The 22,594-nt window shown below is 38.8% G+C and overlaps 1 protein-coding gene across 1 annotated transcript in view; it reads left to right on the forward strand.

The window, feature by feature from the left end:
* Positions 1 to 22,594, forward strand: part of KIF5C (kinesin family member 5C) — a 92,859-nt gene that overhangs the window by 34,390 nt on the left and 35,875 nt on the right. Inside the window, exons 4-12 of the mRNA XM_067299424.1 lie at positions 2,903 to 3,007; positions 5,860 to 5,908; positions 6,790 to 6,845; positions 7,790 to 7,877; positions 9,771 to 9,895; positions 11,728 to 11,832; positions 12,185 to 12,333; positions 19,052 to 19,200; positions 21,661 to 21,836. Of these exons, the coding sequence (XP_067155525.1) occupies positions 2,903 to 3,007; positions 5,860 to 5,908; positions 6,790 to 6,845; positions 7,790 to 7,877; positions 9,771 to 9,895; positions 11,728 to 11,832; positions 12,185 to 12,333; positions 19,052 to 19,200; positions 21,661 to 21,836 (1,002 nt within the window). The remainder of the gene's footprint in view (positions 1 to 2,902; positions 3,008 to 5,859; positions 5,909 to 6,789; positions 6,846 to 7,789; positions 7,878 to 9,770; positions 9,896 to 11,727; positions 11,833 to 12,184; positions 12,334 to 19,051; positions 19,201 to 21,660; positions 21,837 to 22,594) is intronic.

The following is a 22,594-nucleotide window of genomic DNA, read 5'->3' on the forward strand; positions in this document are numbered from 1 at the left end:
GGTAAAGCTGTTATGGAGGATTTTCTGTGAAATGCTTCATAGTATTAGTGTTAAGCTTAAGCAGGACATAGTAGTATAATATAGCCAGGCTAGACTCTCTGACACACATGGGTCTTTCTCCTGTGCTAGATAAAACACTTGCCACCCTGTGCAGCAGGACAGATACATTCTTAAAATTATGTATTTTTGTTGGTACGATTACACTGTTGGGCTTTGGCCTTTCAATAGTTTGTCCCTAAAGGTTGTAATTATTATGTCACCGTTCCGAACTAGAGTGCTGCTGCGGCTCTTACACTTGGCTAGCCACTGCCTGCTATGTTTAAATGTGGGAATTGATGTTCTGGTTCAAATGAAAGGCTTTAATGAGCAGCAGGCTCTGTCCTGGTGCTTGGGGGGGGGCTGGCTAACCGCAGTGTCAGCATGGCAGCAGCAGAAGCGTGTTTCTCCAAGCTGTTTCTGAGGTCACACCTAAATCCGTAAGGTGTGGGGGGGGTGTTTGTTTTTGGTTTTTGTTTGTTTGCTTTTTGACTTCAGCTTTCCAGTGAAAGGAAGGAAAGCATAAGTATTATGTAGAGCTCATTAAGATGAGAACATTTAATTACCTTCTCTTATGTGTTGTCACTTGCACAGGGCAGAAGCAATTATTAGGACATATGTTTACCTAGTGCGGTGGAGCATAGTGCAGACATCCCAAAGCTGATGTGCCTCTGTGCAGGAAGAAGCCTTTGCAGGAAAACTCAAATTCCTACTGGCTTTTGGCTGAGCTAATAACCCGGCTTGGTTAAAACTATTACAGAAAAAGGGGCAATACGTAGCTGTAGTGTCTCTGGTTCTGTAGCTACATTTGTCTTTGTTACCTTAGGAATCTGGCATCTTGCGCTGTTTTATAGTGTGTGCGTGTATATATATGTGTGTGTGTGCATGTATATATATGTGTGTACACACACATACACACATATATACATGTGTATATATATACACACACATGCATATATAGTGCACACACACATGCACACACATATATATGTATGTATTATATGCCTTTGGTTGCATTGTGCATTGAAGAAGTGTCAAATGCAAACCTCTATACATTGTTGTTTAGGAAAAACCCTTTTACCCTCCTCGGGAAGACTATCTCCAGACAGGGTAGCCAGCTGACTTCAGTGAGCTTTTTGAGGACTTTTTCAGTGAGAAGAAATGAATAGCATGAAAACTGTATTGCAGTGTCTGTTCAATAACAGCTCTGTGTAACAAAACTAAGCATTGTGCAGTGACATCTTTGCTAGCAAGGTTAAAAAAAAAAAAAAAGTGTTGAGTTTTGTTCTGTGTGTGCACATATAGTTTTTCCCTTCCATTGAGAATTCAGTTTTTGATCATCGTTCTTTTCATTCTCATGGTATGAAAAAAAGAAAGTGTATTGTACAACAAGGACTTTTTCGTTTTTGAGAAGTTTAACAGGATGTTGTATGCAGTATAGCAGTTAACTGCTCCCACTGCAAAAGTTGATATTATTTAACATAAATAAAATATTAATTGTTTAGATATAGCTGAGCGTTGTTTATAGGGAAGGCAGTTAGCAATATAACTGACTTTTTTCTCTATTCTCCTTATTATTTGCAAGATGTGTAATTCAAGGTCATAAACCTAGTAACTGCTTTAAGTTCAAGCTTTGAGATATTGTCAGTTCTTCATGTTAAATTTCCTTCATCCTAGGTTAATGTTTAGAACCAGCTTTAGAATGAAAGAAGTGGTGTCCAGAAAGACTATATTTGAAATACTCGTAAAGGCTGACTAGCTGATAAAATGGGAGTATATGACCAATGGTCAGTCAGAAACATGCATAATACTGCGAAAGCCATGCCTGCGTGTATGCTTTTCTTCCTATTTTGCTAAAATTGTTCTGGTGCTGGGTAATTTTACTTGTAGAAGTTACTGATCAAAAATAACTTCCCATGATCAGGATTGTATGGTTATCCACTATATTTTGAAAATTTCTGTACCAATATTTGGAGTAAGATGCTTTGTTGTGCCGATTATTGGCAGTAATACTTAGATGAAGTTTTGAAGATCATATGTTTTCTGGACCATATGTTCTGATGGTGTCTTATAGCTACTGACTGAAATGCTTGTTATGGCATCGTTAAGCAGTTTCATGTAGTATGTGGAAATAATAATACAATGTATGTTGTAGTCAGAAAAAGGTTTTTATTTCATGTTTATGTTTTTGTTCAGTACTTAAATAGTGATAGCTTTCCTATATATGTTTGACTTACTCAAAAAGAGGAATGCAACTAAAAGGAGCTATGCAGCCAGGAAATTGTTTTTATTTCATATTCGGTTCTTCAAAGAATAGGGGAAAGTAGTTGTGCAAATTCGTATAGAGAACAGTCATGTTTGTAAAGCCCTGCTCTCTGGCAGTAGGCCCAGCAAGCTGAAACCAGAATGTATTACTCTAATCCCCAAATCCCCACAAGCCAGCTTTCCCTTTAGCTTTCTAGTACAGTGGTGAAAGAAAATCTGAACGCTGTAAGACTTTTAATTTCTGACATGTTTTCAAACATCTGATTTTTAACTGGGAGAACCAGTCCATAATTTGTAAACATGTTTTGTTTGTGTTTATTCATCTATCTTAAATCGGGGAGTAACAGTGTAAATAGCAGCAGGACAGCACGCTTCACGACGGGTGGGAACTGACAAAACAAATCAGTGCTCTGTAGGGTGAAGGGTGCTAACGTGTTGAGTCATTCTGCCACCTCTTATGTGCGCTTGTACCGAGCAAACCCCACAGAGCAGCAGACATGTTCCTAGGGCCCCCTGTATGAGGATACGTTTGAACAAGGCCTTCTCTTCTCCTGTGCCTGAGCAAGGCTTTCCAAGTTACGGTTTGCTTTTGTGTCTGTAGGGGAAGCTGCATGACCCTCAGCTGATGGGAATCATTCCAAGAATTGCACATGACATCTTTGATCACATCTATTCCATGGATGAAAACCTGGAGTTTCACATAAAGGTAAATGCAGAATGGCATGTTATGTAATGGGTCAGATGAAGGAAAGTTGAGCTGGATGGGAAATCTGGATTCTTATAACATTTTGCTGCAGAATTTTTCCTTTTTGTAATTCCAAGAACTGTTAAATTAAGGAGGACTTTTATTTGAAAAATCTGACAAATTTATTAGCCTAAGGAAAGGGCCTTTGACAGAATTTTTTGGATGTATTGTTGACTTAGGTTGGCTAGTCTGTCTTAGCTAACTTCAGTTAAAATGGCAGCCACAGCAGAACATCTTGAATTAACAGCTTGGTTGCATCTCAGGCTTCTCCGTAGCCTTTCTCAAGTTGGTTGCCTTGTCTTAGTCACCTTGCACCAAAGCTGATAGGCTAGCCAACACTGTGAGAAAATACGGTAAGAACATCCTTACTTTAATGCAGCTTCTCCAAAATACTGTGCTGCAGCCCCTCTAGTTATAACCATAAATATTATTGGTTCACATGGCATTTGACAGAATATTGATATGCTGTTCTTATTTCAAAGATACAAATAGTCATCCATAATACAAGGGTTTGAAATGGAGGAAACCGCTTTAGGCAATTTTACAGAAGGATGTTTGAAAGTCAGTTTTATCTCGGGAGCTTACATATGGGTTTCAGAAGATGGTGGACTAAGTCGCAGTTTGGACAGCTAATATGTTTTTTACCTATCCCTGTTGTGATCCCATACATATGATCTCTCAAATTCTTTGAAGTGACCTTTAATTCTTATCCATCATCCAATCTCCTGGGGAGCGGCTGCAAAACGCTACCTCAGCTGTCAGCAGTGGGGGGATCTCAGCCAGTCTGGCAGAACTGGAGCCAGGACACAGCTTTCTCCTAAGCAGACATCAGTAAAATTACCTAGTGGGTTGCAGGAAGAATGAGTACTCCTCTGTCATTCCTCCCCTAAAACACACACTATATAACTAGAAGGTTTTGGTAAAGCTGAGTAGCTGCACTCAGCAACTCAATGTGAAAACACTTTCTCTTCTGCTGTGATCTGGTGATGCTCTCTTAGAATGGGATTCTGCTCCTCTGCCCCGTTCGCCTTGTGACTAGAAGTTAGATGAGTGACTTTTCACCATTGACTGCATTAAAGCCCTTAAAGTACCTCTGGGAATTTTTTCTAATAATCCAGCATAATCTAGCATGTTTTACACATCTCTGAACCTGTTACTGTCCTTTTGGAAGCACTAGATCATTTTTGTAATGAGGGTGTTCTTAGCCGTTCCTGTTCTTGAGTGGTGTGTGCTCAAGAAGCATAGACAGAAGCATCTTTACAAAGTTGAAATAAACCATCTAAATATTTTAGTGGATCTTGGATTGTAAAGTTTTGAGCTCCTTGAAAACAGACATGTCTGAAGTTTTACAGAAATGGCTTCTGCAAGAGTGAGAATGATTTATTTATTTATTTATTTTTCATCATCTGTAAAACTCTCATGTGGCTCTCGCTATTCTACGTGATAGTACTCTGATGCCAACAGATGGGGACCCCTTAGCACTAGACACTAGGCATAGTAAATTCCTGTCCCAGCAGAAGATTATCACTTTATAAACCATGTTCTGCCCGCACGGAATTGTTTCAGTGGTTTCCTATCATAGTTGACACTTTTGAATATTATAACAGAAAAGCTGCCTAAATAGCAATGAATGAGTGAGTGGTTATACAAGAAGCTGTCATCTAGAGAAATGCATGTTCTGTCACTGTGACCAAGAATTTAACTGAACTGTCAGTCTTTTAATAACTGAGCCAACTTTGAAAATGAATGATTTTTTTTTTTATTCTTTTGTTTTTGTACCTTTTTTCCCCTCCTTCTTTTGTTAGAGACCCATTAAGAACAGGGAGGGGAACATCTCCAGTGTATGTAGGTCCTCAGCACTATGTTAATAGGATAATACAAAGCACATGAAATGAGTCTGGATTAACCAGACTGTTGAAACAAGCTAGTCCAGAGGATGGCTTTAAATGGGACACAGATGAAGAAAATGCACAAAAGCTAAACGCATCTGTATGTAATAGCAGCGATCACGTAGGAAGATCAAAACATCAGTTTAAAAAAATAAATCTAAATGTGACTTATTTTTTCCCATGACACAAAATGATGCTTTACTATCTAGAATTTAGCTGCCTAGTATTTGGCTAGCTAAATAATCCCTGGATAAAACTTATTTCCAGTACACTTAGGCACCATCCCCCTAACGCATTTCTGTTTGCTTCTGTCAGAGTTGAATAGCCCTTTATTTAGGGTCATTCATTCTCCCTCTCCTTAAACACTTTTTTGTCTTTAATTATTTATTTATTTTAAGGACAATTGTCTGTCTTTTCTTCAAGTTGCTCGCTTGGACCTGATTCAGGAAAGAACGTTACGTGTGCTTCACTTAGTTTCATTTAATGTGCATTGCTTAGGCTTATGTAACTAGTATGTTAAACCAGTGACTATGGCCTCTGGTTTGTGCCGCTGAATATCGGCGTGCCTTTTACAGTTGTCAAATTGTACCCTACTAGTGATGCTGTGCTGATAATGTTATGTTCGGTATTTTTGTCCATTTTGCATGTCTCAGAAAATGCGTAGATGATGAGCTTTGTCCAAAGTTTTTTTTGTAAAGCTTTCCTCATGAGTCAGTGATAGATGGAGAAAGACCGGGTAATGTGACATGTAAATCATTCAAAATACAAGTACTTTTTCATGAAAGAGTTGTAATTCAAAATGTGTGTGAGATGGGTCTTCCTTCTAGTTTGGTGCTTTTTATTTTGACAAGTATGGAAATATAAGTACAATCATTTTTAAATCACCAAAGTTTAAATACGTAATGTTTATGATTATTTAATTAGGTTTCCTACTTTGAGATTTATTTGGACAAAATAAGGGACCTACTTGATGGTAAGTATTTCATTTCTTTTACTTATGTGACTAAGTGGTGTTGTGTTTTTGTTGTAGTGATTTGTTTCCCCTTTGGTGTTGATTCAGTTACTTTGAGAGGGATTTAAATTTAAGCTATGTGACTGGGTTTACAAAAGAAAATTTTGCAGTTTAAGTCATATGATTCTCTGGTTCTTGTGCACCTACTTCTGTGATGCTTGATTATAGATTAGTGAATATAGAGATTTTTACAGAATGGGCTGAGTCATATAAACCACCACTGAATTTTAGTGCACCCTGCATGTCTGAGCCTCGTTGGTGATGCATATTCTTATGGCGAAATTGTAACAAAAAAATTGTAATAAAAAAAAATGTATGCAATGTTTTGTTAAGGTTTTTGGTTAAATTTAGAATATGTTCAGCTCAAGTTATTCTTCTGCTAGATAGTTACTGGAGAGTTTTCCCTCTCTCTCTTTTACCATTTGTGTGTCTATGTGTGCTTGCTGTATGTTGATGAAGGCAGTTTGTGCTTGGTGAATCAGTCGGAAGTCAGAAATGTGTACTAATAGTAACACAAAAAAGTAACATGCATTGGAGTGGGTTTTAGAGTCCTTGAGTTCTTCTGTACGTTTTGAAATTTTTGCTGCTTTGAAAAAATCCAAATTGGTCTGTATTTAACTTATCGATCTCAGCATTAAACTAAAGGTCTGTGCCGTAAATTTTGCTTTAAAGAAAAAAAAAAATACAGATTTACATAACAGAAACCATGATAGTTACTAAGGAGTGGGAAGTGACTACACTCTTACGTTACAAATTTAATACATTCAGATTATCTGTCATGCCTCTAGTTGACACATTATCACTTGTGGAATACTCGTAATGAACTGCATCTTTTTTCCTAGTGTCAAAAACAAACCTTGCTGTACATGAAGATAAAAACAGAGTCCCATATGTTAAGGTACAAGAAAAACTTTGCTGTTTTTTCGTTCTTTCTCAGATAACCAATATATGCATTTATATACAGATCTCCATTTGTATCCTGATGTGTTTGCTGTGGTGATTCATCTCATGTTCAAAGTCTTGGATGTTGAAGTAATATTAGTTTCAGGATTTAAAGAGTTTCTTGAAATATTAATGGGCTTGAATCATTTATGTTTGCTTTATTTTCCTGACTTGAAACACTTATGTTTTGTTATAAAGGTGTTAAGATTTAGGTATTCATATTTCTATTTCATGTTGGATATGAAAGAGAACACCTTGAAGGATTTTTTTCATTAATATTTTGTTACATAGATGCTGTGATCTTACAACATTTTAGAACAGGCTTGTTGGGTTAGGAACTCACGTCAATTGTTTTATGGCTTCCTGTGCCTTCACTTAAATTGTTCATTTAAATGTGAATTGTACTTGTTGTGAACATATGTGAACCTTAATATACATATAATATTCTGTTTATTAATAATAATATTCTGTATTCTGATTCTCGGGAGAGGAAAAAAAATTCCCTTTGTAATATTGTATTAAAGCAGAGAAGGAGGACAGTGCATCTCGTCTTTTAGACTGAGAGAGAAAAACTATTCTGACTATGTAATCTAACCCAAATTAGTAATCTGAATGTATAGTCTCATTCCATGTGTTCAAGTAATGACACTTGCTTCTGCTGCATGTTTGGATTTGACTGACTTTAACCCTGTGAAAGAAAACGTTCTCGCAGGTTATCCCAGCAAATCCTGCTGAAATTGATACTAAGGCATGTTTTGACCCACTGCCTTCCTAAAGTTCATATTAGAGGTTGATGATTCTTTTTCTTATTTTATTCGTCAGTGCTAAATGTTATTCTTGATGGCTTTTGGAGTAGTAGTATGCTTACTAAACTTTTGTGTCCAATTTGCATATTTACAGGGATGTACAGAAAGATTTGTATCTAGTCCTGAAGAAGTTTTGGATGTCATTGACGAAGGGAAAGCTAACCGTCATGTAGCTGTTACAAGTAAGTAATAATCTATGGAAGCTTCTCTGGCTATAAAGCATTGCTTATAGTTGCTTTGTAGTGGTGTATTGATTCTTAATGTTCACAAAGTACATAATATACTAACCTGAAAGATGTAATGATGCACAAATTTTAACACTCCAAAATGACTAGAACTGTATTTCTATTTATTTTACAGCAGCTTCACAGCATACAGAAACATTTATTGATAGTTTCAGCTTTGAGAACTCCCAAATTTAACATGTGCCACTACAAAAAGTCAACATTTCTATTGTTACACATAATATAGATACTGCAAAATTGTGTATAACTAAATGTGTATATATATACACACATATATATACACAAATGTGTATATATGTGTGTGTGTATATATATGTATGTATGTATGTGTGTATATATGAAGAATGTACATTATATATAATATAATGGCTCGGGCTGAGCTCGAATGATGGCAAAGCAAACAAGTCTTTCTAAATAAACAAAAATCACTTCAACCTGTGTCAAACCCGCATAAAGCCCAGCTAGCCCTATGGTGATAAGAAGGGCAGGTGTCTTTGGCCTGTTTCCCAATTTATGTTGCAAGATGTATTTGATCCAAGCAGTGAGCTTGGCAGAAGCTCAACTTATAACTCAAATCTTGTGTGTTGTTTTTTTTTTTTTTTTCTTTTATGATGCACTTAGTAACTCCATCCTTCCATGTCTCTACTTTTTTGCTTTGATAAATATTGTATTGTTCCTGTTTTTCCTTGCCTTTCTTACCATGCTGATAGAAATGTTATTTCTTTTTTTCCTGAATAAGGTTTACTCCTTTGGTTTTTGCTATTGTCTTTAACAAAAAGTATCCAAATCTACCTCTTGCTGTGGTATTATCTGCTGCATTTGGCACATAAAAGTTCAGACAGAAGTTGGTCAAAGAATGAATTTTACCAAGACTGAAATCGAGGAGTGGCAAAAAGCAAATTTGGAAGTGTAATAGAAAAACTGAGTTTGAAGATAGAGGAGAAAAAGGGAGTTGAGACTGTGAATGGGGAAGGATGGCAGTGGGGTCTATGGTAACAGAGAAAATAGAGGAAATGGAGGAAAAGGTGTTTTCCTGGTTCTTAATGGCTTTTCTCTTTGCTGCTTTATGAAACTTCAAGCATAATCTGGCTACCACTGAATTTAGAATTTTCTGAGTAGAAGCTGAGGCTGGAGCTGCCTGTGTTCTACCTGCTGTGTGGGTAAAGGAGGATTTTTTACTTACAGAAGCAATAAAAATCACTCTGAAATTCTATTTTAAATAGTATGGTTTTGATGAAAACATTTCCTAAAATTTGGGAAGGCTCCTTAAACAATGGCTCAATTTTTTTATTGCTTTATAATTCTTTAAATTCTCTTGCTCAACTAAAAAAAAAAAAAAAAAAAATTCAGTCTCAGTCCAGGATGCTGAACTTAGTTGCTAATTGTAGGTCTACATTTTAAATAGCATCTGTTGTGTCATAGATATATTTTGTGTGCAGTGTATCCTTATTAACAAGCACAAAAGGAGAGAATCTTTATTTCTGTTTGTATCCATGAAATGGCATTTCATTATACTTAAGGCCATGTTCCCCCCCAATTTCTGGTCATTTTATTTTCCTTCAGAGGGAAAAAAAACAACATTTTTTCCACGGCTGTCATTTAGCACGAGTCTGGTTAAATTGCTCGTGTCAGGAACAAGTAAGAGCTCATTCTGTAGTGCGCGAATGTTGGTTGCAGCTCTGGGTGCAGACTCTGCTCTCAGTGCGGTTGTACTTATAAGGGGACTCTTATTTCTGAGTTCATTAGTCATGAGCTTGTTATGATGAAATAATTTCTTGGCAGGTTTAAAAGGCATTTAAACAAAGCACTTAAAATGTGATTGCTCTGTAGATATGAACGAACACAGCTCTAGAAGCCACAGTATCTTCCTCATTAATATTAAACAAGAGAATGTGGAAACTGAGAAGAAACTCAGTGGAAAGCTTTACCTGGTAGACTTGGCTGGAAGTGAGAAGGTAATCTTGCTTTTTTCCTCAGCTGCGCTCGGAGATGTTAATGGGATCACTGTGCTGAACATACGAGTGTGTGTGTCACTGTAAAACTAAGTGTAGTTACAAAAGTTTTACAGAAGTCTCATCTTGACTGTTATCATTAGTATGCCAAATCTTTTTTTTAAGTAACTTGGAGAAAAGGAACACATCAGAGCTCTTTGGGGTGAAATGCAAAACCAAGATCTGTGATATAATAAAGTGGCTTGAACCAGCATACTTTCACGCAGTTTCACATGTAGTTATGGGTTTCATTAAAATAAAAAAAAATGTTAGCCTCAGTTTACTTGAAAATGTTGTAACTGTTACATAATTTGTCAGATTAGACTGTTACTTTCACTTGTTTATGTTCAGACATATGCTATTCCTAGGACTTCTATATTTATTTCATATACTAGCTCAATGAAATAACAGCAGTTATGCAGCTGAAGTCTGTTTGAAGCCTCTGAATGGCTCTCTTAATTGTAGTGACTATTTCTGCTTTCTGTTATGGAAAAATACTAACCAGAAAATAATTTGTATCTGTTCATCACAAAAGTAATGGTCTAGAACACTATTGCAATGGAAAAAAAGTCATTGTTTTCCAGTTATGGTTTTAACATCTTGTGGAGTGTTCAAAACTCATTCACTGTAAATAAAATAAAATTAAAAGCTGTCATTCAAGCTGGATCCTTGGTAATTACTATGCATTTCAAAATGACTAAATAATTGTTCATAATGAAACAACATAGATGTCTTCCATTGTGGGGGTAAATTTCTATTTTTTTTCTGAAAATGAAAAGGTAAAATAAATGGCTTTGTTTAATAGTCTGTGCACCTTTCAGAAATGCTCAGTGGGATGCAGTAGTTAAGTCATCGGTAGAATCTGGAAGCCATTCACCGCAGTAATTAATCATATTCATTTTCAGTATTAAATGTTAAATTAAAAACTGTTAGTAGTGTTTAGAAGATGAGTCAGATTCTGTTCTTCACTGAAACTTGCACTTTTGCAATTCCTTATGTTGGCTTGGGCATTCCACTGAAAACCTGAAATAAGGATTTCCTTGATAGATTGTTTTCTTAAAATGTACAGTTATGTTGCCTTTTATATCATATATCAATCTTTTTTAGAGGAAAGTGCAATACTCTAGTTTCAGCTTAAAGAAAAATATATGGCTTTGTCCTACACTTCTGCATAAACGCTGCCACCTCTCCCTTCCCCAAGTGGCAGGAGGGGGTGGGAAGAGAGAGAAAAGGCTATAAATCTTTGCTGCTGTCTAACGGAGCACTCTTCCCAGGACACTAAGCCTCTGACCTGTGTGCCTTTGGTCCAGTTTGTGGACAAGCAAACCTTGCATTCAGTATGAGTAAGGTCATGCTTTTTTTGTCCTGAAATTCTTGGTCCATGCAAGCAAAATACAATGCCAAAATATTTGTTTGGTGGCATATGCTGTGCCACTGAGCATGCCCTGAAGATATTTGCAAATGATACCGTTTGCAAGTTCCCTATCTGTGTGGACAGTCTGGTCTTGAAAGTGGCCTCCAAGTGGCCTCTCAAGAGAGCACAGACTGAACAGCTTTTTCTCTAGCAAAATAAGGGCGCATAGGTGAACTTGCGCTGAAACTGGAAGAAAGTCGGAAGAATTGCAGGCTTCCGCTAACAAAAAGGTGCATATTAAAAACTCTCCCTCTTCATGTTGCGGATATTGTTTCTCTTCCAAGAGTGTTAATTGTTGCACTATCTCCATTTGCACTGTAACTGTATTTGTACAGGCTCTTGCTAGTAGCTGAGCCTGACTGTGGTGTGTTCTCTCTGCTAGGTCAGCAAAACTGGAGCGGAGGGTGCTGTTCTTGATGAAGCTAAAAATATCAATAAGTCTTTGTCTGCATTAGGCAATGTGATATCTGCCTTGGCAGAAGGAACTGTAAGTAATCCTGTTTTGTGCTGTTTAAGAATGACTTTTTATTTATCTGTTTCTTTACCATGTGCTTAAGAAATAAGCTAACATTTCAATTCAGGAAGAAGAAAGTATTGGCTTTCCTACCATAAACCAATGACACTTTGGCTACTCTACTAAATATAAAGAAACAAATTCTTGGTGATTTCCCTTGAGCAATTTTCCAGTGCAGTACATCTTAGCACAATCGAAGCAATTACACTTCAGAATTATATGCTTCAAAATCCATTAAGTCTGTCACTGTAGATTTATAATGAGGGAGAACCTGATATCATTAATTTTAGCAAATTTTCTTGTATCTGATTTCTATTTTGATTAGAAAACCCATGTTCCATACCGAGACAGCAAAATGACCCGAATTCTTCAGGATTCCCTTGGTGGAAACTGCAGAACCACCATTGTTATATGCTGCTCTCCTTCTATTTTCAATGAAGCGGAAACAAAGTCTACGCTAATGTTTGGACAGCGGTGAGTCTTGGTCATCGTTAGGCTAGATAACAATTCTTTGTGCTCTTCCATATGTTCTGAAACAGCTGTGTCTTCTCCTTGAATGCTATCTCAGTGATTATGGTTGCAAAAAAGTGTCTTCTCAACTGTTAATTAAGCAAAATGTAGAATGTGAACTTAGTCTAATATTGACAACTGTTATAGATTACCATGATACCTCCCAGACATTTTTGTTTTTAGGATCTTAACAATATAGGAACAAGTCCTCAGGAGCAAGTAAGGAAAATATAAATGTGGAAGTGGTCAGGAAAGAATTTCTCTTGTGTGTTCAGTGGCGATAGTCATATGAAGTACATTGGAGAGGTTTGCAAAAATAGGTCAGGCCAATTTAAATAATTACTGCCTTTGTTGTAATTGAACTCTGATACTTTGGAAAATTACTTTTTCATGCATGAATATTTGTAATAGCAGGAAAAAATACTAATAATTTGTGATTGTTTTTGAGATACAATTTATTTAAGTTTGTACAATACATTAGATATGTCTCTGTCTGAAAATGGGTTGTATTTTCTGATGTGTGTAACTTTTACGTTGAAGCCCACACTGTTAAGGAGCATTTTGTATTGGAAAGTGAAATCATGTATAACAGATCAATCTGAGAATCTTTTATTGATTTGTTGCCCCATTTTAGTCTTTAATGTGTCCTTTTCCTTAGTTTTTTAGTGAGGTAAGGTGATCCCTTCAGTGCATGCACAGAAGAGCACACAAAAACACAGGATGGGCAGTGGGGGACAAACAGATGCAGCTGGGTGCAGCCCCTCCTAATGGACAGTTGTGAGGATTAGGGGTGCTGCCATGGGTTAAAGCTGGGAGACAGCTCTGCAACATTTTCCTCATCTGGCATTGCCAGAAACGGTATTAACTTGTCTTTGACATCTGCTGGGATTTATGGAAGGCAGGGAAGGACCTACATGCTGCAAGCCAGGTAGCTGTAAAAAGCATGAATTTCTCTGATCTCTGCTTGCTCTAACACTTTCTTCACACACTGTGCAACCATAAACTACTCCCTTAGAACAAAAGCTGGCACAGAAAAACTCCTCAAAGGGAACTTCTCAGGTCTCTCTAAGTTTTTATGAAAAAAGGGCCATAAAAGGAGTAAATAGTTGCTAACATAATCAGTTTAACAGTTGCTATGCTTTTTTAAATTCACCTTTGTATAGTGAACATAAGATGAAGTTAGTAAAGATGGAAGCTTTTACTGAAATTCCGTATACTATGTGTCAGAGAAATTTTGAGTAAATGCAACTATTAAGATGCAGTAATTATTAAATACAAAGTATTACATAACTCTGAAGTCTAATGACTTGTGCAGTTTTTGTTGATTGTAACAGTTTAAATGTTTTGATGGCTCATTTTTAAATCTCCAGCCTTACAATTTTCTGACTTCAGATGATTTTAGTCAAATGTAAAGCTTACACCTCTACAAAACAAAACAGCAATTCCGTTGCTCCAGCTAACTTATTCCGGTTCAGGCTCCGGTGCAGTAAAGCAGCTGAAGAGGCATTTCATTTTAAGTAGAGGAGTAGGTGTTGTGTTGGATTTCAGTCTGCCTGGAGTTGTGCTGAACTATCTCTGTGTCCGCAGGTATAGTTTGAAATGAAAAGAAATGTAAGCAATGAAATGTAGCAGTTCAGATTAAGGGGGTTGAAAGGTAATGTGGGTTACTTTTTGGATGTTTTTTGGTTTTGTTTTGTTGGGGGTGGGTTGTTTTTTATCCCTGGAATCATGAAGGGGTTTGCTTCTGCTTTGTATTGTATAATTGCAGTGGGAACTTGTATGCATATGTGCTGAAGGAAGTGTGTCCAACTTCCATGCTACTTCAGTCTACTTTTCTTTTGGCTTCATTTCTCTTTTCAGTAATGAGTATTTCTGCTCCTGTTTGGAAGGCAAATCAATTTTGCAACTGACTCAGCACATCCTGGCTGGCAGAGCTTTGACTGATGTGACATGACTAATGAGAACAGCAGAGTGAATTTATTTGTGATACATGCCCTCCGTGAAACTAGAAACAACCAAGCTGCATGCTAAAAACAGTTAACACCTTTCTAAGAGAAGGAGCGTTCTTATCCTTTCTTTTTATTTGTAAAACATTCCTTATTGAGGACCACGATGTCAGCTGGAAGAACTGGGGAAAATAGCTAAATACTTTGTGAGAGTGCTTGGTTGCGGTTTGTTCTTGGGTGTTTATTTGCTTCTGAGCTGTAGAACTGTGCCGAAACGGGAGCTCCTCATGGAAAGCCTTTAATTGTAAGGAATGAAATACCAGTGAGGCCTATTGCTGTATTAGGCCTGCAGAGCAGCACACAACCTTTACATACATAATGTTGTTCGTGAATATTTTGAAAAGGAATATAGTCTACAGGAAATAGTCTCTTTTACAGGCTTTTGTGATGTTTTATTTTTCTAATGTGACTGTCTGTATTAAGGGCTTGAATAACATATTAAAGTTATAGGAAAGGTGTATATACATACACACATGTATCTTTTTTTTGCCCTAGTAATAAAGAAATGTCACCATTAAAATAAGTGCCAGGAGTAAAATTCATCTTCATAGGCCCACCTAAGCTAATAAACATGTGCATGTGTTTCTTCGTTAGGAGTGAGTCACTTTCTTCTCTTCCTGCTCCATCTTTTCTTGTGTTTCTGTATTGTTTTCTATTTTAGAGCTTTCTAATAGGTACTTCACCTATCATTAGTGTAATGCAGTCAATAAACTTAATTGTGTGGCTTTCCCCCCACCCCAAGTACAGTCAAATGAGCAGAAACTTGAGCTATGCTTCTGATAGAATAATATGCTAACCATTGGACATCTGCATATTTTAAAACTGTAGGTGTGTTTTTTTGTTTTGTTTGTTTGTTTTTAATTCTTCTAAAGTAATAAAACTCCTGCTTGCCACATAATGCAAATCACTGGAGCAGAATTTAGAGTACGAGGCACAGATATGGCAGAGTTTTCTTGTCGATGTAAGAGCTTCAGGATTTTTAGTAACTGGTTGCACTTAAAGAATGTTTTAGAATCATTAAGTGGAGCCATGAAGAAAATAACATCATCTGCCCTCCCCAAAGAACAGTATAGCTGATTCATAAGGGTAGTTTCTTTTCTAGGCATTTCAGCCTGCGTTTTGCAAACTGGTGGTAGATTTGTTTTGTTTTTCTGCTACTTAGTCTGTTTTATTTGATGACATTGGATTTGTTTGGAGGGGCTCAGTGTTTGAGCAGTGAAGGGCAAAGATCCAAAGCTTTCTTAATTCATACTGACTCGCTTGTTTTTTCTTTTTAAATGTGAATTTGCTAGAGTAGATGCTATTCCATTTTTTTTTTTCTGCTTGCTTTGCATTTTCTAATGCAATCTTTTAGATTCTGCTGGAACTAAGCAGTTTCCCAATAAAAAAAATGGTTGTTGTTACCACTAGAAGGGTTTAAATTTGGTGGTTTCTGCCTAGAGATACAGTGACTAGTGAATGTGCATACAGTGGCAGAGGTGCAAGTCCAAGCTTTCTTCTTGCTGACGGTCCCCCTCGACCAAGTAGTAACCCAGTAACTCAGCTATGCGCTGGGGAGAGTGACAAAGGACCGGCTACAGGGCTCACTACAGCACTTCCTAACTGGCTGTAGATGCTGGTGTGTTTTTAACCCTGTTAGCACTGTGGGATTTCTCAAGTAGGCAACCTGGGACTGATTCAACTGTGATTTTGTTTATAATCAGGCTCTTTTTTTTTTTTTTTTTTTTTTTTTTTTTACTGAGGCACTCAGGACCTTTAGATCACATAATCACAGAATGGTTGAGGTTGGCAGGGACCTCTGGAGATCATCTAGTCCAGCCCCCCTGCCCATTGGCCTTCTTGGCCACAAGGGCACATTGCTGCCTCATGGTCAACTTGGTGTCCACCAGCACTCCCAGGTCCTTCTCAGCAGAGCTGCTTTCCAGCAGGTCAGCCCCCAACCTGTATTGGTGCATGGGGTTATTCCTCCCCAGGTGCAGGACCCTGCACTTCCCTTTGTTGAAGTTCAGGAGGTTCCTCTCTGCCCATCTCTCCAGCCTGTCCAAGTCTCTCTGAATGGCAGCACGGCCTTCTGGTGTATCAGCCACTCCTTCCAGTTTGGGATCATCAGCAGACTTGCTGAGGGTGCACTCTGTCCCTTCATCCAGGTCACTGATGAAGAAGTTGAACAAGACTGGACCCAGTACTGACCCCCTGGGGGACACCGCTAGCTACAGGCCTCCAACTAGACTCTGTGCCACTGATCACAACTCTCTGAGCTCTGCCATTCAGCCAGTTCTCAATCCACCTCACTGTCCACTCATCTAACCCACACTTCCTGAGCTTGCCTATGAGGATCTAATGGGAGACAGTTTCAAAAGCCTTGCTGAAGTCAAGGTAGACAACATCCACTGCTCTCCCCTCATCTACCCAGCCAGTCATTCCATCATAGAAGGCTATCAGGTTGGTTAAACATGATTTTCCCTTTGTGAATCCATGCTGACTACTCCTGATCACCTTCTTATCCTTCACGTGCTTGGAGATGGCATCCAGGATGAGCTGTTCTGTCACCTTTCCAGGGACTGAGGTGAGGCTGACTGGCCTGTAGTTCCCTGAGTCCTCCTTCTTGCCCTTTTGAAGACTGGGGTGACACTTGCTTTGAGTGGCCTAGCGATGACATCCACCAGCTTTCTCGGCACTCATGGGTGCATCTCGTCAGGGGCCCTGAGTAGCAGCATTTTAAATGTCAGTATTGCTGATGAGGCCCTGAAAATGGAAGATTTGGAATGGAAAGGGAGATGTGTAGGGGAAAGCATTCATCATATACCTGTACTGGCAATTTTTAGTCAGTGATACTTTTTGGAAGTATTGAGATACAGAGCAAGAATTTTAGTTGAGATGCAAAGTCTTTGTTCCTTGTGTTCATTTGTTTAATTTTGGTTGCCATAGACTCTTCTCTTGAGACATTATTCTTGGCATCCAAACCACAGTGCCATTTCCTTCACTTACATTCTGACTTGTTTAAATTTCCCCTGAAAATTTACCTGGATGCCATATTTTTGGGTTACAATGTACAGTTTTACTTTTTATCATCAAAAGTAGCCTGCAAGCTTGAAATGTAAATCTGTTACTGACAATACAGCCCCCTCATTTAGGGAGGAGAGACCAAGAACAGATGAAGGGAGGATTCCCAGACTGCCAAGATGTGGTGGTTCTCTAACCTTGTAGAGAATTAAGGTAAGAGGTCACTGGCTGCCATAAATTTCCGGGTCAGAGTGACAATGTAATTTATGAATTGGATTACACACGTGTTTTGGATTAAGTTTACATTTCACTTTTAAGTAGCTATAAATATTGCTGATTAGTAAAGCAGGGCACACAAAATGTGTGCTTGAACACAATACATGGAGAACCTCTAGATGCATGCTGAGGTCTTGAATTTTTTTGGCTTGTACACTGTGGAAGGCTCCTGCCCCTGTTTCAGCCTTTCTTCTTTGCGGCACCAGTCTCCTGTGCCTGTCTCTCATGCACGCTACTGCTCTGTATATTTGTTCCCTTCCCTGCATACTGCAGAGTAACGCTTTCTTGCGTCTCCAAGATAGACCATAGATAATGCTGCTTTCTCATAGGCTTTTGGCTGCCAGCCGCAGAGGCATGGCAGGGTCCTGAGTCCCTTATGGAATATCCTCTTTTGTCTTGAAGGTCTCTGATGGGATGGGAGAGAAGGTTCAAACCTTTCCTGGCACAAGCCAGACATGAGGGATTTCAGGACTGACCTTTAAATCCCCCATACCATGTAGGAGGTCTCCAAAACCTCCCAAGGACACAGGCTGGAATTCAGTTTCCCCCCTTCCCCCCCCCCCCCCCCCCCAATCACTGGGTGGTAGAGGTAGTATTTAGGCCTTCTAGCAGCATAATCCGGTCTCCCTGTTCTCTGCCCTTTGTAGAACTGAGACTTGTTCTGAAAATCTCATAAAGTTTAGAAAAGCCAAGGAGTCTGTTATTGCAGAGCATACAAATGCAGACCACCTCCTACTTGTTCTGCCTAGGCCCCCGAATGTCCATGTACAAGCTAGATTAGATGTAAAACCTGTAGAGTTGCACCAGTGGTTCTCCTCTTTTTCCTTTCTCTCTGCCCTCAAAGATGTATTTGAAAATGCTGTTTGGCATTCGGAAAGGATAGGGATCCATCTCTGTGCCTCCCTGTATCGGCATCCCTCATGCTATAATGTTTGAAATACAGCTAAGTGTCACTGATAGAATTTAAGGAATGGTTTTAATGGGGTTAGCCTGTGGCCAGACACTTGTATGCCATGGTGTGCAATGAGTCCCAGGCCAGGGGAAGCTGAAAGAGATGACAGGTTATTTAGCAGAAAAATTATGACAGGAAATGTTCTTGTCCTTAATCTAAGGACAGTTTCCAGAGCTGCTGCTCTGCCAAGAAATCTCAAGAAGCAGAGCAATTCCTGACTGGTGACTGGCTGCTGGATTTTGGTATAGAAAGAGTTCTTTAGGCTTGAAGGCCTAAATACGACTGAGGTTTTGAGAGAAAATTGAATTGTGACATTTCACTTTAGAAAACAAATTGCAAACTCTTAGTGGTTTAGCTTTGTGTTATTGAAGAATTTCTTAATCCCTACTGTCGTGTTGAGATAAAAGCTGCGAAGCAACTGATAGCTTTTATTTTTGTTACACAGAGCTAAGACTATTAAGAACACAGTCTCTGTGAACCTGGAGCTGACAGCAGAAGAATGGAAGAAAAAGTATGAGAAAGAAAAAGACAAAAACAAGAGTCTAAAGAATGTTATTCAGCATCTAGAGCTGGAACTGAACAGGTGGAGAAATGGTAGGTACTGAAAACGCAGTGGTACCTGTCCTCATATTAGAGAATATCCAGACAAGATACTTTGTTGTACAACCCCATAGTAACCACATGGGTAGTAAGTTTGTGTTAGTGACCTCTGATGTGATAATCTTTGGGTACCTAGTCACAGACTGTGTTGCACAGTTAAGTCTGGTTTTGAACATCGTGGGTGAAATCTCTACAGTGCATACTTAAGAGGTAACACCTAACCTTTATGAGAGCAAAAAATTATTTCCTCCTTTCAGCCAATACTCCCTGCGTTGGTTTACTTGCCTTTCATGTTAGGTGGTTACCTAGTGATTGCTTTCTGTGCCTTTCTCTGGAGACTTGGACCACTCTAGCACAGGGAATATTTCTCTTTCAGCATAGTAAAATTGCTATGGAAACAGTCTGTCTGTTGTTGGTTTTGTGGAGTGCTGGGAATTTGTAATCCTCTGATGTTCTGTGTGTTTCATTGTGTTTACTAAATGTGACTGCTTTAATTTCCTTCCCATTCTAGAAACATAATTGCTTTTTTTTTTTTCTTTTTTAATTTATTTTTCATAGAAAAGCCCATACAGATCCATGGCTATATGCTGTGCAAACGAGCCTGGTAACATGCTGTCTCTATTGTTTTGTCTAAATACACATACCTCCTTTTTCCTTCCCTCTGTCCTGTTCTCTTCATTAGTGTTACCAAGCATTACATTAAATGCATTCAAAATGCTATTGATTTCTTTTCTGACCTTAAAAAATAGCATTATGCGGGATAAGAATACAGCTCTTTCCAAATGAAACTGTAGAGGAAATTACATCTAGACAATAATGTACAAAATAGATGCATAAATATTCCATAAGTATAGCTTATTCTATAAACTTAGAAAATAAAATGCAAAATGAATTTGTAGTAGAAGCCAGGCATGCCTAGTTCTCCTTGAAGTGGGAGTCCAGCAGACTTGTATTGAAATGCAAAATTTGGCCTGTGTTTTATAGTTAGGGTACTGTCATCCAAGCATTTATATCAAACTTGGGCTCCCTGCCTCCCTTCACATGTGGTAGTCAGAAAGTTTCTGAGTTAAGCAAAATACACCAACAAAATGAAAACTTCAAGATTCTTCTGTGGAGGTTACTGAAACAGTCTGCACCGTGTGAGGAGCACTGCCACGTATATGCCAAGTTCCCGAAGTCTGAATGAGCCCACCTTTCTTATTCCGCTTTAGTGAAGCGCAACAATGAAAAATCAATTTTCGTTTTTCTCATTAATGATCTAAAATGACATTAAGCCCCTAGGAACAGGGCAGAGATTATTTTAAACGTAGTACTTTTATAGAGGTTATGGTTCTTGATTTGAAGTTACTGATTTCATGCTTCAAGCTTGAGAAAATTGTCTTCAGTTTGTTGATCATGCTCTTTCATGCCTTGTTTTGTTTTGTTTTCTTTTGCTTTCAGGCCTGAATTAGTCTGCCTTTTTGTTTTTGATATTTGCCCTGTTTACTTGTTTTCCTGCCAGTATGATAAATAGTGCCCACGCAGTTTTGGCAAGAGGAATGGCTAGTTAAGCTTTACAGGACAAAAATACGGTAGCTTTGCATAGAAATGGGCGGTGGGGCGGGGGGGGGATGTTTCTGCAGACGGGTAGAACGTAACCTTCCCACACTTTGCACAATGCATATAGCATTCAGCAGCTAACGGAGCCTCTTGGCAGACGCTAATGAAGGTAGATTCAATTTCTGGCATGAGCAGCTTGCCTGTCCCTCTTCACTGAACTGCAGCAGACTAGTAATTGGAATGCACTTAAGTTATGGAAGAAAATATTCCTCAGAGAAAATTACTGTGAAAGAAAATGCATAGGGATAACATCCTATCTGGTATGCATAGGCAACATCTGAAAATTGGTCTGTGCCATTTAATTTTAGATGTGACAAGGCAGGACGTGAGTATTGTTTTAAATGCATCTCTCTGCTTGTTGTCCCGATCCTTTAGCAGCTCAGTATGGCGGAGGGAGAGTTGATAAGGCAGTCTGAAGTCTGGAGAGGAAGGAACGTTTAATTGCCTGTGGGATTTAGGCCGAAAGTCTGATTTTTGTCCTTATTTACGCTTATGTTAATCCTTGGAGCTAATCCCATCTATAAAGCGCTTGAGTGAAGGGGAAGGAGTCGGGAGTTCAGTCCTCTTAACGTCAGCCACTTGAACTGTTGCCGCATTTTGTTTGTTTGTTTGTTTTTCTGACTGTGGGGACTGAATGGCCATCTTTCTGTACCTAACTTTGTCACCTTTATTTATGGCAGTTGCCTGCCTCGTACCAGAGAGCAGGCCTGTAGCCGGATCACAGTGTCAAAACAGACATCCCTTCTTTGCTTCTCTGAGTGCCCCTCAGCAACAGCCAAGGTCTGTCCTGGGATGTCCATGTTTCAGGCTGCTCTGTCTCTTGGGTTGTAATGACCGTGGATTGTGTGCCTGCAGGGGAAGCTGTGCCTGAAGATGAGCAGATCAGCGCAAAGGACCAGAAGAACCTGGAGCCTTGTGATAACACCCCAATTATTGACAATATCACACCAGTTGTTGCCAGCATCTCAACAGAGGAGAAGCAGAAATATGATGAGGAGATTGCCAGTCTCTACAGACAGCTGGATGATAAGGTGTGAACACTTGTTTTGACTTCATTTGCTGTGTGTGAATTGAAACCGAAGCCTAAATGGATGGGTGTTTTTCTTATTTTGTTACTAGAATTGTGTCCTGGTTATATGTTTGAGCTGTTCTTCCTTCTCCTGCCAGACTGCATGCTCCCTTGAGGGCAAGAGAGGCATCGTTCTTGAGGGATTTATGAAAGCTCAAGCAGGTTATTGAGATAGTGATGTGGTTTTTTCCACTGTTGCCCTCCTGGTCTGCCAGAGGCTGCTGTTCCTGCTGCACAGGCAGCAGAGAATGGAATGTGCATCTTGATCTGAAATGAAATGGCTGAAATTCAGATCCTCTTTCACCCTCTTCTGTCTCTCAGAGGATTGTTGAACCCTATCAGAGAGACCAAACAGACAGCTGGTAGCAGCAGTGCCTTAAAAGAGTGCAGTATAGCTGTGCCTTGGTCCTTGAAAAGTGATCTCATCTAATATCTCGACTTTGCATTATCTACATAGCTGTCAGGAATGTTTTGAAAATGTTTTATTGGAGAGAAATTTCCAGTCTCTAACTGCTTGTGTATGATTTCTGCATGAGAAGCTTGTACTTCAACCCTGTAACAGCTTCATACCATGCAGTGTAGGGTACTTTACTCACAGGGTTTGTATGGGAGTCACAGATTTCGGGGCACTGTATCCTTTGAGCCCCATGAACTTGAAAATGCCCCAAAGTTCAAAATACTACCACTGCACAAAGTTGGATGTTGTCCTATCACATCAGC

This window comes from Apteryx mantelli, chromosome 6 (genome assembly GCF_036417845.1).
Source record: "Apteryx mantelli isolate bAptMan1 chromosome 6, bAptMan1.hap1, whole genome shotgun sequence".
Taxonomy (NCBI): domain Eukaryota; kingdom Metazoa; phylum Chordata; class Aves; order Apterygiformes; family Apterygidae; genus Apteryx; species Apteryx mantelli.